General features: G+C 46.1%; 4 protein-coding genes across 4 annotated transcripts in view; 2 read left to right on the forward strand and 2 right to left on the reverse strand.

Annotated features, from left to right (window-relative positions):
* mfap2 (microfibril associated protein 2) overlaps nucleotides 1-3,605 on the reverse strand; it is a 5,256-nt gene extending 1,651 nt beyond the window's left edge. The window contains exons 1-7 of the mRNA XM_069153176.1: nucleotides 3,520-3,605; nucleotides 1,905-1,965; nucleotides 1,388-1,435; nucleotides 1,163-1,189; nucleotides 992-1,081; nucleotides 871-912; nucleotides 707-794 (exon numbers count right to left, since the gene is read on the reverse strand). Coding sequence (XP_069009277.1) covers nucleotides 707-794; nucleotides 871-912; nucleotides 992-1,081; nucleotides 1,163-1,189; nucleotides 1,388-1,435; nucleotides 1,905-1,935 — 326 coding nt within the window. The 5' untranslated portion in view covers nucleotides 1,936-1,965; nucleotides 3,520-3,605. The remainder of the gene's footprint in view (nucleotides 1-706; nucleotides 795-870; nucleotides 913-991; nucleotides 1,082-1,162; nucleotides 1,190-1,387; nucleotides 1,436-1,904; nucleotides 1,966-3,519) is intronic.
* Nucleotides 3,606-4,822: 1,217 nt separating this feature from the next.
* On the reverse strand, nucleotides 4,823-8,902 carry sdhb (succinate dehydrogenase complex, subunit B, iron sulfur (Ip)). Its single transcript, XM_069153188.1, has 8 exons — nucleotides 8,786-8,902; nucleotides 7,624-7,784; nucleotides 7,171-7,256; nucleotides 6,734-6,870; nucleotides 6,153-6,269; nucleotides 5,914-6,015; nucleotides 5,707-5,829; nucleotides 4,823-5,292 (listed from the first exon to the last, which is right to left on the reverse strand). The coding sequence occupies exons 1-8, from the start codon at nucleotides 8,900-8,902 to the stop codon at nucleotides 5,212-5,214; spliced, it is 924 nt and encodes a 307-aa protein (XP_069009289.1). The 3' UTR covers nucleotides 4,823-5,211.
* Nucleotides 8,872-14,430, forward strand: mrpl20 (mitochondrial ribosomal protein L20). The gene is made up of 5 exons (XM_069153202.1): nucleotides 8,872-8,961; nucleotides 9,098-9,340; nucleotides 12,534-12,644; nucleotides 13,212-13,289; nucleotides 13,378-14,430. Exons 2-5 carry the CDS (start codon nucleotides 9,254-9,256, stop codon nucleotides 13,549-13,551), a joined length of 450 nt encoding a protein of 149 aa, XP_069009303.1. The 5' UTR covers nucleotides 8,872-8,961; nucleotides 9,098-9,253; the 3' UTR covers nucleotides 13,552-14,430.
* Nucleotides 14,431-14,908: 478 nt separating this feature from the next.
* The window catches only part of atad3 (ATPase family AAA domain containing 3), a 6,285-nt gene continuing 6,193 nt past the window's right edge, over nucleotides 14,909-15,000 (forward strand). Inside the window, 1 exon segment of the mRNA XM_069153214.1 lies at nucleotides 14,909-15,000. This exon segment is cut by the window's right edge and continues 205 nt beyond it. The gene's annotated coding sequence lies outside the window, so the exon portion shown is untranslated.

Below are 15,000 nucleotides of genomic sequence, written 5' to 3' on the forward strand. Positions count from 1 at the left end.
AACATCAACACAACAACACATCAACACAACAAAACATCAACACAACAACATATCAACACAACAATGTATCAACACAACACAAAACATCAACACAACAAAACATCAACACAACAACACCAACACAACAAAACATCAACACAACAAAACATCAACACAACAACATATCAACACAACAATGTATCAACACAACACAAAACATCAACACAACAAAACATCAACACAACAACACCAACACAACAACATATCAACACAACAATGTATCAACACAACACAAAACATCGACACAACAAAACATCAACACAACAACATATCAACACAACAAAACATCAACACAACAACATATCAACACAACAAAACATCAACACAGCAAAACATCAACACAAACACAACACATGAAATTTGAGTTTAACTTCTAAACCTGAAACCTCCGTCACCACCAGAGGTTCTGACTGATGGAGGTTCTGACTGATGGAGGGTCTGACTGATGGAGGGTCTGACTGATGGAGGGTCGGACTGATGGAGGTTCTGACTAATGGAGGTTCTGACTGATGGAGGGTCTGACTGATGGAGGGTTGGACTGATGGAGGGTCGGACTGATGGAGGTTCTGACTGATGTCGGGTCTGACTGATGGAGGGTCGGACTGATGGAGGTTCTGACTGATGGAGGTTCTGACTGATATCGGACCACCGGAGGTTCTGATGGTACCTGTAGAAGCAGAGGCTGTTGAGGCACTGCTTGCAGGGCTGGTGGACGGAGTAGAGGCGGGTGCAGGGGTACTGCTCCTCTCTGCAATCTGGGAACCAATCAAACAGCAGAATGAAGTCTCGGTTCTACAGAAACCACCGACCGTCTGTCTGCGGCTGGCTTACCGAGGGGGCCGGGCTCCGTGGGCTCCGTCTCCGGATCGGACCCTAAAATCAAACAGAAAACAGACCGACAGATGAGCTGATTTAACTCTGACCGCGTTGTGATGAGTCTCTGCGGCGGTACCTGATTTCTCTGGACGGACCACCGGGTCGAGGGAAACCTGCTGCTGGAAGGGTCCAGCAGGAGACTCGGCATTTTCAGACTCTGGACTCTCTGGAGGAGACGAGGTCCACATCGTTCGTCACTCACATTCAAACAACAACACAGGATTTGAGGAAAGCTCTGAGGTTTTACCTGGAAAGTAATCGAGGCCGTAGTCCTCTGGGCGGCCGCGGAACCGGCGGGAGACAGAACACAGCAGCTTATAAAACCTGCAATCATGACTTCATATGCAACATGTGCACAAATAATAACGTGGAGCGGCTGGTAAACAAGCGAGGAGGGAGGAGAGCTCCTCCGGCGAGGTGACACATCAGAACCGGGACCAGATGTGAGATGAAGCCGTGTGGATGAACTCACCCAGGAAGGGGAAGGGCTCCTGGTACTGGGCCTGAGCGAGCAGCAGCACTGGGACGGTCACACAATCACACCAAGCATCAGTAAAACATTCTCACTGTTCATCTTTAAAATGTCACGAGCTTTAAATCAGGAGATCAGAGAACGTTTCTCCTTCATTTCAGAATTCACTCCACAATTCTTGAACACGTTAAAGATTTTAAACTTCTTTATGCTCACAAAAGGTTTTTTTTCTCTAAAACTTTGTTCAGAAGTTTATTAAAATCCATTTCTGCTCCCATTTCTTATAAACTTACGTCACGCTTGGCTCAGCATGACGTGATTTTCATCATCAGAGGGTGGAAACTCAGGCTGCGCTAATAAAACCGAAATATTTATAGACGAGCAGATTTGTGGATTTGCATCTCAACAACTATCTTTGAAACATCATTCAGAGTTAAATGTGCAACAGGTGATGAAACAGAGGAGGGCGGGGCCCACAGAGGAGGGCGGGGCCCACAGAGGAGGGCGGGGCAGTTACCTGGCATGCAGATGAGCAGGAGGACTCTCATGGTCTCTCAGGGAGGTAGACGACTTCAGCACTGCAGAGGAGAGTCTTCATCAGAACCATCAGAACCACCAGAACCACCAGAACCAGCAGAACTACCAGAACCAGCAGAACCGCCATAACCACCAGAACCAGCAGAACCAGCAGAACTACCAGAACCAGCAGAACCGCCACAACCACCAGAACCACCAGAACCAGCAGAACCACCAGAACCACCAGAATCAGCAGAACCGCCAGAACCAGCAGAACACAGACACAGGGGGAATAAATCCCTGAAATCTCTGCTGCTTCCCCCTGCCCTCCATCAACTCTCCACCCCCCACCGCTCCCCCCTGTCTCTATTACCCCCCCCCCACACACACACACTACCCCCCCCTACTCCCCCTCCCCCCATCCCTCAGAAAAGAGGGGGAGAACCTCTGACAGCAGGAATGTGGCATGTCTGTCTTCCTCAGAACGATCTCTGTTTTCCTACTTTTCCAGTCTGAAGGCTGCATTCCAGGAAAAGGAGCAGAGCCCCCCCCTCCCCCCCCCCCCAGTGAGCTTCCTCCCTCCCTCTGTCTTTACTGGTCCTTTCCTTAGACCCCCCCCCCCTCCGCCCCCTCCCCCTCCCCTCCTCTTTCTTCTTCTCTCAGGTTAAACTGTTCTTCAGTCTGGAGATGTTCAGAGTCTCTGTTACATTCAAACTTAAACCTCCCTGCAACACACTCAACTACTGCTAACTGAGTGGAAAGTATGAAGGCTCCTCCTCCTCCTCCGCTGCAGCGCTGCAGGCTGCTGCACACACACACACACACACACACACACACACACACACACACACACACACACAGTGACTGTAGGTCTGAAACACAACACAAAGTCTTTATCCTCTGTATGGCTCAGTGCACACAAATATGTGATGGAAACACGGTTTGCATGTGTATCAATAAATCTGTATGTGTGTGTGTGTGTGTACCAGCAGAAAGCACACACACACACACACACACACACACACACACACGCATCACTATTCCTCACAGCACACATCTGGGAGCGATTAGCCCCCCCCCCCCCTCTCCCCAATGATTCCTACTCCTTCTCAGCAACGGAGAACCCACCCCCCCCCCCCCCACACACACACACACACTCACAGGAGATGGTCTGCTTTGTTGTGATGCGGTTATGACAAAGAAAAAAAGAAAGAAAAATAATTAAAATCATTTTCCCATGCGCCCTCATCGACCCCCTTGTTTTTTAAGCCCCCCACCCCACCCCACAGTGCCATGGCTGCAGGCCGTGCCGTGAAGTCCCTCCTCCCTCCTCTCCAGTGAAAACACAGGTCCACATGTCAACTCTCGAGCCATTAACATAGAAAATATCCCACTAGTTGAGTTTACATGAAGCAGACTCAGAACCAGAACCAGAACTTTACAGTCCGTTAAACTCCGAGCAGCCTGCAGTCTGTCCACTCCCCTCCTGGATCCTCTTCCTCCCCATAGATCTAATCACTTTAAGTTACGTTCACTAACTGACTCCACTGTTGCATGAAGACATCAAGAAATGAGACTGAACCGAGACGCAGACATGAAACCAGGACAGATCTTACCTAACTGGGTTCACTCGGCTCTGACTTCCAGCTGCTCCTTCATGCGTCCTGTGAGTGCAGCAGGACCTCGCAGCGCCACATTGTACCACCCACCCCGCATCTGTAGTCTCCTCCCCGTCCGGTCCCGGCCGGCCTCCAGCCTCCAGCCTGCAGCCCCCGGTCCCTGCACCGACCTGCTCTCAGAGGACGGCAGGACAGACGCCCGACATCCAACCAGAGAGGAGTTGGTGATCTTGGACAGTTGGCATTAATATTGAATTCTATTTTTGGGATTGTCGGTGGTTTCATGTTGTAATAACTGCCTGTAACCATGTTTTATCTTCATATAGTGTCTAATCAGTTTCCCATTGTAGCTTCAGGTGTTGCTGCCTCATCACTGACCTCAAAGGTCACTGGACTAAACAATTAACATTTCCCAACAAGACTTCTTCCTTTTGAGAATAAACCAATCAAATGAAACCGGCCTAAGTGATGGATAAGAAAAACATTTGGAACATTTCAATAAAGACAAAGATTGCCTTCATAAAATAGGGTGTGACCTAAAACTGTAAGTGTTGAACAGGTGTTTGGATATATCTATAAATGTACCATAAAGTTCTGATATGATTTGTTGATAACTATGTTTTTAATGTCATTTCTTTGCTTGTAAACTGCTGAATACAGCTACATTAATGTGACCTGTCAGTAAAATATGAATTCAGGATCAGATCAATAATCCTCCACAGATGCTGTAGCCTCTTGTATAAAGACACAGTATGAGGCAGAGCTGCACTGGTTGGTAGAACTTTATATCATGTTTGGTCCAAACACCTGAAACAGACTTAAAACCTTTTTAAATTAAAACTATTAAAGGTTATAACAGTCTGGATGAATATTGCATCTCTCATCAACACTAATATCTGTATTTGTGGCCTGTTTAAGAGAAAAGGGTTAGGGGCTGGTTAGGGGTTGGGGCGGCACGGTGGTGCAGTGGTTAGCACTGTCGCCTCACAGCAAAAAGGTTCCGGGTTCGAATCCGGTCCTGGGCCTTTCTGTGCGGAGTTTGCGTGTTCTCTCCGGCTTCCTCCCATCATCCAAAAACATGCACCTCAGGTCAGGTTACCTGCTGCAGCAGCTCCCCCCTGAGAGCCCCCCCCCCCTCCCCCCCTGCTGTAGTGAAGAAACTTCCCCTCGGGGATTAATAAAGTAAAAAAAAAAAAACTGAAGTTGGTAACAGCTTTCAATCTGCACTACAGTGGCACCTAGAGGACACTGAGTGTTACTGCAGCAGGAGGACATGAACAGCAGATAAGAAGCAACAACAGCAGGTTTCAACTATTTATTTCCCATGAAGACAGACTGCTGGAGGGTTGATGGAGGATCTGAGGGAACATTTCAACTGAACATCTGAAGCAACGAGCTGAAAAACACTTTACACACAAGAACGACTTTAATCTGCAGCATCAAGTCTCCAAAGAGGACAAACATCCAGACGGTGGAGACGAGCACCTCCGATCGGCTCAGGGAAGACTCGCTGCATTCATACTGTACATGTGCGTTTGTGTAACACCAGTCCTCCACACACACACACTTCACAGGCGGTGTGGTGGAGGTGGAGGTGGAGGTGTCCTGGCCCATCACACCTCAATAAGCATTTCTTTAATCGGTATATAATTTAATGGAGTTACAGGGTGTAGCGAGGACAGGGAGGCGTCACACAGCGGCCGCCTTCTTCTCCTTGTACGTGGCCATCATCTTCTTGATCTCAGCGATGGCTTTTCCAGGGTTCAGGCCCTGAGAGGAAGAGGAGCATGAGAGGAAGAGGAGCATGAGAGGAAGAACACAAAAACGTGAACGTCTCTCAGAACACGTCGGCTGGCTCGTCGTTTCATCGCCGTCGACTTTCTGAACATTTCAAGGGTCTCTGTTGAGTTTGACCCCAAAAAAAGATGTTTCTCTGCTCCACTTTCAGGTTTCCATGGTGACATCACAGATGTTCTGGTACCAGCAGGCTCGTTAACGTGCTGATGAGGATCAAGAGACTGAATAACCCTCATGAAGGTTGTTGCTTCCAGCTGCTCTGTTTGTCTCTGTATTCTGATCTGGGACACGATGTCTCCGTATTGCGGGACACGGTGTCTCGGTATTGTGGGACGTACTCTGAGCGTTGGTGTGTCAGTGATGATGCGTGCGGGGTTGCTAGGTTACCTTGGGACATGTCTTGGTGCAGTTCATGATGGTGTGGCAGCGGTACAGAGAGAAAGGATCCTGCAGCTTGGACAGACGTTCCTCTGTGAACTCGTCTCGAGAGTCGATCATCCAGCGATAAGCCTGAGAGACAACGAGACAACGAGACACGTCAATCATCTTTCCTTCCAGAACATACGGATCCGTCCTGCGTGAGCTCCAACACACCTGCATGAGCACGGCCGGTCCGAGGTACTTGTCTCCGTTCCACCAGTAGCTCGGGCAGCTGGTGCTGCAGCAGGCGCACAGGATGCACTCGTACAGCCCGTCCTGCAGGGACAGAACCAGACAGAACCAGACCGGATGATCAGGGACAGAACCAGACCGGATGATCAGGGACAGAACCAGACAGAACCAGACCGGATAATCAGGGCCACCAGTCAGTGTTTGACAGAACAAGTGTGTACCAGCTTCTGCCGGTCGTCCACAGACTGCAGGTACTGCTCCTTCCCCTCCCGGGCCTCGTCCTTCTTCTTCAGGAACGGCTCGATGGACTTGTACTGAGCGTAGAAGTTACTCATGTCCTGCAAACACAAGCAGGAACCCAGTCAGAGGAGGTTCTCCAAATGTTCTGGTTCCAACTCTGAGAAATACCTTCCAGTGTCAGATTCATCGAGCTCAGTTCACCGTGTGTGTGTGTGTCTGTGTGTGTGTGTGTGCTGTGTGTGTGTGTGTGTCTCTGTGTGTGTGTGTGTGTGTGTGTGTCTCTGTGTGTGTGTGTGTGTGTGTCTCTGTGTGTGTGCTGTGTGTGTGTGTGTGTGTGTATATATCTCTGTGTGTGTGTGTGTGTGTCTGTGTGTGTGTGTGTGTGTCTCTGTGTGTGTGTGTGTGTGTGTGTATATCTCTGTGTGTGTGTGTCTCTGTGTGTGTCTGTGTGTGTGTGTATATCTCTGTGTGTGTGTGTCTCTGTGTGTGTGTGTGTGTGTCTCTGTGTGTGTATATGTGTGTGTCTCTGTGTGTGTGTCTCTGTGTCTCTGTGTGTACTTACAGGGACCAGGTCCTTCACTACATACATGTGGGGTAGTGGGTAGATCTTGCTCGGCTTGCTGAGGTTGGTGTCGATCTTGTTCAGGCAGGCGAGCGTGTTTCCTCCGTTGATGTTCATCGCACAAGATCCACAAATACCTGATTCATAAGATCCACAAATACCTGATTCACAAGATCCACAAATACCTGATTCATAAGATCCACAAATACCTGATTCATAAGATCCACAAATACCTGATTCATAAGATCCACAAATACCTGATTCACAAGATCCACAAATACCTGATTCACAAGATCCACAAATACCTGATTCATAAGATCCACAAATACCTGATTCACCAACAAACTTCTGTCGGTTCGTTCTCAACGTTCATTATTTATAATTTAATATTTCATCGTTTCCCGCTCGGGTCGATCTGAAGCCGCCGTGTTACCGACCTTCTCTGCAGGAGCGGCGGAACGTCAGCGTGGAGTCCATCTCGTTCTTGATCTTGATGAGCGCGTCGAGGACCATCGGACCACAACTACAAGAAACAGCAGCAGTCAGAGGAGGAAGGAGGAAGGAGGTTTCAACGTGAAGGGAATACGTCCCCTGAGGAGTTAGAGGGGAGAACATTTTGGACTGTTGTTTTGAAGTGAGCTGAGAGTCTCTGAGAGGATCAGAGAACAGATGGAGGTGGAGGAGGAGGTGGTGGAGGAAGAGGAGGAGGAGGAGGAGGAGCAGCAGCAGCAGCAGGAGAAGGAGGAGGTGGAGGAGGAGCAGCAGCAGGAGGAGGAGGTGGAGGAGGAGCAGCAGGAGGAGAAGGAGGAGGTGGTGGAGGAAGAGGAGGAGGAGCAGCAGCAGGAGAAGGAGGAGGAGGAGCAGCAGCAGGAGGAGGAGATGCCACCTACGTGTTGAGGTCGATCTCGTAGGTCTGCATGCGGGGTTTGTCCCCCTCCCTGTCCGGGTCCCATCGGTACACCTGGAACTGCTTCACTCTGGGCTGAGCGGCCGGAGCTGCTGCAGTCTGGGCGAACCGGACCGCCTGACCCGAAGGAGCAGACGGCACCGCCTGACCCGAAGGAGCAGACCGGACGGAGAAGTTGACGTTAACAGGTTTTAATCGTTCCGACATCATGAGAACATTAAAACTATTTACCAACATGTAGAAATATAAACTGGAAATAGTTGTTTGTGTTTATTATGTAAAGTTTTTTATAAATAATAATAATAATAACGTCCTCGTGAAGTTCGCTGAACAATAAACTCTTAAATAAGATTATTAAATTACATATTTGAGTGTTTGACGTCCACATTTCATGAAGAATATTAATCAAGAACAAGATTATTGATCAAATTCATAATTTAACTGTCTGATCAGCTGGACTTTGTTTACAAGTGTTTCTAACTCGTTTCCTGTCGCAATGGCTGTAGACGGAGACTTTCATATTTATATTAAATATTTCATATTTATATTAAATATTTCATATAACTATTTATATTTCATATTTACATTAAATATTTATATTTATATAGATATTTATATCTATATTATATTAAATATTTATACTTAATATTTATATCTATAATATATTTAATATTTATATCTCTATTTATATTAAATATTTATATTTATATTAAATATTTATATAACATATTTATATCTCTATTATATTTAATATTTATATTAAATATTTATATTTATATTAAATATTTATATAACATATTTATATCTCTATTATATTTAATATTTATATTAAATATTTATATTTATATTAAATATTTATATAACATATTTATATCTCTATTATATTTAATATTTATATTACATATTTATATTACATATTTATATTATATTAAATATTTATATTTGTATTTATATTTCAAGTTAAAACAACTCAACCGTTGAACCTGTTGAAGCTAGCAGACGGCCGGCTAACCGGAAGCTGGCGACGTCATCCGGTCTGCCGTCGGTAACCGTAACCTCCGGTCCCGGGGCTCCAGAGCAGAGACGGAACCCCGAGACTCTACTGCAACGGGACTCAGAACTTCTTCTAACGGCTGTCAACATACCAGCAGGGCGGCGGGGGAGCGGAGAGCCACAACACCGGAGCGGCTCAAGGACGCGAGACCAGCGGCAGACATTTTGAAGTTTCTCTCCTCTGACCTCCACCTCCGGCTACCCAGCATCCACCGCGGCGGCGTCACAGCTCGACTACGGCGCTTGTTTTGCTGACCGTCATATCCCGGTTAAAAACCACTCACACAAACGGAGTGGATATTTAAGAGATGTTTACTCTGTCTTCTTTGTCTTTCTGTTAGTTTTAGTTTTAGTTTTGTTTTAAACGCAGACTTCTTTGTTCGTGAATTGATTATTTTATTTAGATCACGTCACGAGCTCCTTCGCGGCTTCCCCGGGTTTTAAAACGAGCGCACCCGGTCTGGAGTTCCGGAGCAGCGGGTGTTTGTGCAGCTGCAGCCCGCTGAGGTCACCTCATTCCCGGGTCTTCAGAGCGGAGTGCGACTGTTGGAAGGACAAACATGGTGTTTCTGACGTTGTCTTGTTGGATCAGGAGCCGCGGACCCGACCGGTACTGGAAGGTCCAAGAAGTTCTGAAGCATGCACGGGTGAGGCTGCGACTACTTCCTGGATCAGTGGAGCTTCACGTGTCTGAGCTCGTGTTTTAGTTCAATGTGCCGACAGGAATTTAACGTGAGTGTGATGGTGGTTGGAGGAGTCCAGCTCCTCCTGCTGTCCTCCTGCTGTCCTCCTGCTGTCCTCCTGCTGTCCTCCTGCTGTCCTCCGACTGCACTGAACAAACAGCTTTATGTAGACCAGGGGTGTCAAACTCATTTTAGTTCAGGGGCCACATCAAAGTGGGCCGGACCAGTAAATCTATAGCATACTAACGCAGACATAACGACAATACTTCTCTTTGTTTAAATCATTGAAGGTTTTTGGATGATAAATCCTGTTTTAATGTCTTTCTACAATAAACTAGAAACATAAAGACCAAAAACTCAGAATCAGCCCACTGTTTCTCTGCCCCGGATCTCCTCCACAGACTCCCTCACAGCAGCTGCTCCCTCCGGAGCAGACGTCACATTTACGCTGTTTCTGAAGCAATTACTGGATCGATTAAAAAAAAAAAATTACAAAACGTTTGTACTCATAAACCTCCATATTCTCAGAGAAATGCAATTTATGTCTTTCTGTAATTTTCACACTTAGCAAAGTCATCCGGCGGGCCGAGCTGGACCCCCTGGCGGGCCGGATCCGGCCCGCGGGCCGTATGTTTGACACCCTTGATTGTAGAACATCCAGAACAATCTCCAGGCGGGTGATGACGTGTTTGCACGGTCAAGTGTTACGTCATCTTTAACGACACGCATCAAGACAGCCGTGCATGCAGTTACTTAATTAGCAGTCTCTCTTCTCTACACGTCAGTCGAGTATCAGCTGCCTTAAAATACTATATAGATATATCTATGTAGATATATCTATATATATCTATATCTATATCTAAATATAGTTATCTATATATAGATATCTATACATATATATATATATATATATATATACAGTGGGTATGGAAAGTATTCAGACCCCTTTACATTTTTCACTCTTTGTTTCATTGCAGCCATTTGCTAAAATCAAAAAAGTTCATTTTATTTCTCATTAATGTACACTCAGCACCCCATCTTGACAGAAAAAAACAGAAATGTAGAAATTTGTGCAAATTTATTAAAAAAGAAAAACTGAAATATCACATGGTCATAAGTATTCAGACCCTTTGCTGTGACACTCATATTTAACTCACATGCTGTCCATTTCTTCTGATCCTCCTTGAGATGGTTCTACTCCTTCATTGGAGTCCAGCTGTGTTTAATTAAACTGATTGGACTTGATTAGGAAAGGCACACACCTGTCTATATAAGACCTTACAGCTCACAGTGCAAGTCAGAGCAAATGAGAATCATGAGGTCGAAGGAACTGTCCAAGGAGCTCAGAGACAGAATTGTGGCAAGGCACAGATCTGGCTGAGGTTACAACATAATTTCTGCAGCACTCAAGGTTCCTAAGAGCACAGTGGCCTCCATAATCCTTAAATGGAAGAAGTTTGGGACGACCAGAACTCTTCCTAGACCTGGCCGTCCAGCCAAACTGAGCAATCGTGGGAGAAGAGCCTTGGTGAGAGCGGTAAAGAAGAACCCAAAGATCACTGTGGCTGAGCTCCAGAGATGCAGTAGGGAGATGGGAGAAAGTTCCACAAAGTCAACTATCACTGCAGCCCTCCACCAGTCGGGGCTTTATGGCAGAGTGGCCCGACGGAAGCCTCTCCTCAGTGCAAGACATATGAAAGCCCGCATAGAGTTTGACAAAAAACACATGAAGGACTCCCAGACTATGAGAAATAAGATTCTCTGGTCTGATGAGACCAAGATTGAACTTGTTGGCGTTAATTCTCAGCGGTATGTGTGGAGAAAACCAGGCACTGCTCATCACCTGCCCAATACAATCCCAACAGTGAAACATGGTGGTGGCAGCATCATGCTATGGGGGTGTTTTTCAGCTGCAGGGACAGGACGACTGGTTGCAATTGAAGGAAAGATGAATGCGGCCAAGTACAGAGATATCCTGGAAGAAAACCTCTTCCAGAGTGCTCTGGACCTCAGACTGGGCCGAAGGTTCACCTTCCAACAAGACAATGACCCGAAGCACACAGCTAAAATAACAAAGGAGTGGCTTCGGAACAACTCTGTGACCATTCTTGACTGGCCCAGCCAGAGCCCTGACCGAAACCCAATTGAGCATCTCTGGAGAGACCTGAAAATGGCTGTCCACCAACGTTCACCATCCAACCTGACGGAACTGGAGAGGATCTGCAAGGAAGAATGGCAGAGGATCCCCAAATCCAGGTGTGAAAAGCTTGTTGCATCATTCCCAAGAAGACTCATGGCTGTACGAGCTCAAAAGGGTGCTTCTACTCAATACTGAGCAAAGGGTCTGAATACTTATGACCACGTGATATTTCAGTTTTTCTTTTTTAATAAATTTGCACAAATTTCTACATTTCTGTTTTTTTCTGTCAAGATGGGGTGCTGAGTGCACATTAATGAGAAATAAAATGAACTTTTTTGATTTTAGCAAATGGCTGTAATGAAACAAAGAGTGAAAAATTTAAAGGGGTCTGAATACTTTCCGTACCCACTGTATATATATATATATATATATATATATATATATATATAGAGAGAGAGAGAGAGAGAGAGATATATAGTTATAGATATCTATGTATATATAGATATATATATAATCTATATATAGATATCTATATATAGATATCTATGTATATATAGATATAGATATCTATTTATATATAGATATAGATATCTATCTATAGATATATATATATAGATATATATTTCACAAATGGATGCCAATATAAACCAAACCAAAGTAAAATAAACTGCAGCTCAGGAGGAGAACAATAGTTAAATTAAATCATATTCAGGGTTTGTTTAAGCTTGTGAGAGTTCATGTTTAAGAGGATTTAGCAAATACACATTTATGTATATAATGTTTTTGGTTATGATTATTATGTTTTTCACAAGAAATTCAATGTGTTTGTCCTTTTTAAAATGAATCCTAGTCGCGCACATTCAAAGGAGAATAAATCTGTTCAGTGATGCAGGATCTCATCATCATCAGTTGTTTCTGTATTCATGCTTCTTAAATGACGGTTTTCTACCTCAGATTTAAATCTTGTTTTTAATGAATTGATTTGAGGGCTAAGTTTGTGTTGAACTTCTCCGGCAGCACTTCCGCGGCAGGAAGAACCGCTGCTACAGCCTGGCGGTGCGCGCGGTGCGCAGAGCCTTCGTCTACGCAACCAAAGGCCGCAAACTGAAGAAACGCAACATGAGGACGGTGAGACCGGAACACTTCCGGGGTCGGAGACATTTATGGCAGACAGACAGGAATCTGACAGCTAGCCTTTGTCTGGAAATATAAACTTCTTATTGCTGTAAAACCCAAATTATAATCAGAACCGGGTTCTGATCGGCCTCTGGAGACTTCTTATAGGAAGCAGTGAAGGCCGCAGTCACTGTAATAATACTTCTATTAAAGGGATCCTGGATTCATATGTTATTATTATTATTATTATTATTATTGAAAACCTGTCTGCGGGATATAAATATATATATATATATATATATATATTTATTTAAGATTTAAGAGTTATTTGTATGTCTTGTTTGATGAAATAGGCCCTAGTGGTTTCCTCCCTGCTGTGTTATCATCTGGTCCAGATGTTAAAGTCGTCATGACGACCAAAGGATTCAAAGATGAATCAGATGAGTTCCAGGATCATGAGATGAAAACATGGATTTATAATTGAACAGATGTTTCCACCTCCTCTGGTTCCTCCTGTTGTTAACATGTTACACTTCCTGCACATGTATGATGGTCTGTTTTGTGTTTCTGTGTCCTCAGCTGTGGATCACACGCATCGCCGCTGCAACACGGGAGCACGGCATGAAGTACCCGGCCCTGATGCACAACCTCACCAAGGTAGGCCGGGTCGGTCCAGCGCCGCTCCTCTCGCCGTGTTCTTCACCGCTGTCGCTTCACTCGTCCTCTTTTTCCTTTCCTCCTACAGAGCAGCGTTCAGCTCAACCGCCACGTCCTCAGCGACCTCGCCGTCACCGAGCCGCGCTCCTTCCTCTCGCTGGCGGCGCTGGCCGAGGCTCGGCGGCAGGAAGGGCTCGGCGCCGCGCTGGGCGACGGCCAAGAGCCTCCGGGCGTCTTCTCCCGGGTCGTCCTGCTCCACTGAAGGACGGATTAACCACCGACGGCCCAACAAACACACCTCCTCTTCTTCTGTGGTTGTTTCGTATCGTCATCCATGATCAGTTTATTTATCGAGTTTGTTTTTTAAGCTTTATAAATCTCTGTCGGACCTTAAGTAATAACGAGGGAGGAGTTGTTCTGGCTGTCGGTTCTGTGAGGCCGAGCTGGACCTGCATCTCCATCCTGTGGACAGACCGTCATGTTGTCGAGTCTCAGCTGAGACCGATTATTAATGTTTCCATCAGAACAAAGTCTCTCCAGTAAATAAAACACGACACCAGAAGGATTTCTGTTTTGGTGCCTTTCAGGATGTTTCTCCTCAGAAGAGACGTTCAAGGACACGAATGAATCCTGTAAATATTACTGCTCTCTAAACCAAGACGGCAGACATTAAACGTGTCCACAAACCTGCTGCAGTGTTCCCCTACAGAACCCCCCTATGGAACCTCCCCTACAGAACCTCCCCTACAGAACCCCCCCCCCCCCCATGGAACCCCCCCACAGAACCCCCCCTACAGAACCTCCCCACAGAACCCCCCCTACAGAACCTCCCCACAGAACCTCCCCTACAGAACCCCCCCTACAGAACCCCCCCACGGAACCCCCCCTACAGAACCTTCCCACAGAACCCCCCCATACAGAACCCCCCCCCCCTACAGAACCCCCCCCCCCCCACCATACAGAACCCCGCTGCAGAACCCCCCTCGGAGGATGTTTATCAGGTTCTGTAACCCTGAGTTTCATATTCAACCTTAAGTTATGATTTGATGGATTTTGTTTTTTGTCTCTTGTGTAAATATAAATATTTTATCACGTCACATTTTCCTGTAAATGTTGAGTTCATTAAACATTTTGATAAATCTGCTGTCGTCCTGTCTTTAGAAGATGGTTTTATTATCAGGTACTGCTGGTTCTTCCAGACGAGAGGAGGACAGTAGAGGACAGTGGAGGACAACAGAGGACATTAGAACACTGGGGAGGACAGTGAAGGATAACAGGACAGTAGAGGACATTAGTGGACAGGTGACAGGATGTAGAGTTTTTATTATGTGCCTCCTGCTCAGATCAAACTGGAGGTAAAGGTCTTTTAACAGCATGTCAATGATCTCACCTTCAAAACCAGCCTGACGCGACAGAAGAACCTCAATTCGTGTCCTTTCCTGAGTTATATCTGATTTGACCCTCTGCGGTTGCCGTCCTTTGTAGGGGCGGGGCTACGTGAATGACCTCTACTGAAAGCTGCCGTAAGGACAACCAATCACAGGTAGAAGCACTCGTCCTCAGCCAATCGTTGTTGCTGTCATTCAGCCGGAACCAGCGCTGTAAGCTGCACATGCGCAGAAGCTTGCGGCGTGACACGCGTGTGAGGAAGTCCAGTGATAGATCTGCAGCAGCTTCCAGCCTCTGCTCCTCACAGAACCGGCTGAACTGA

This window comes from Embiotoca jacksoni, unplaced genomic scaffold, assembly GCF_022577435.1.
Source record: "Embiotoca jacksoni isolate LCO1_2020_lvr unplaced genomic scaffold, fEmbJac1.0.p SCAF_1, whole genome shotgun sequence".
In the NCBI taxonomy this organism is placed as follows: domain Eukaryota; kingdom Metazoa; phylum Chordata; class Actinopteri; family Embiotocidae; genus Embiotoca; species Embiotoca jacksoni.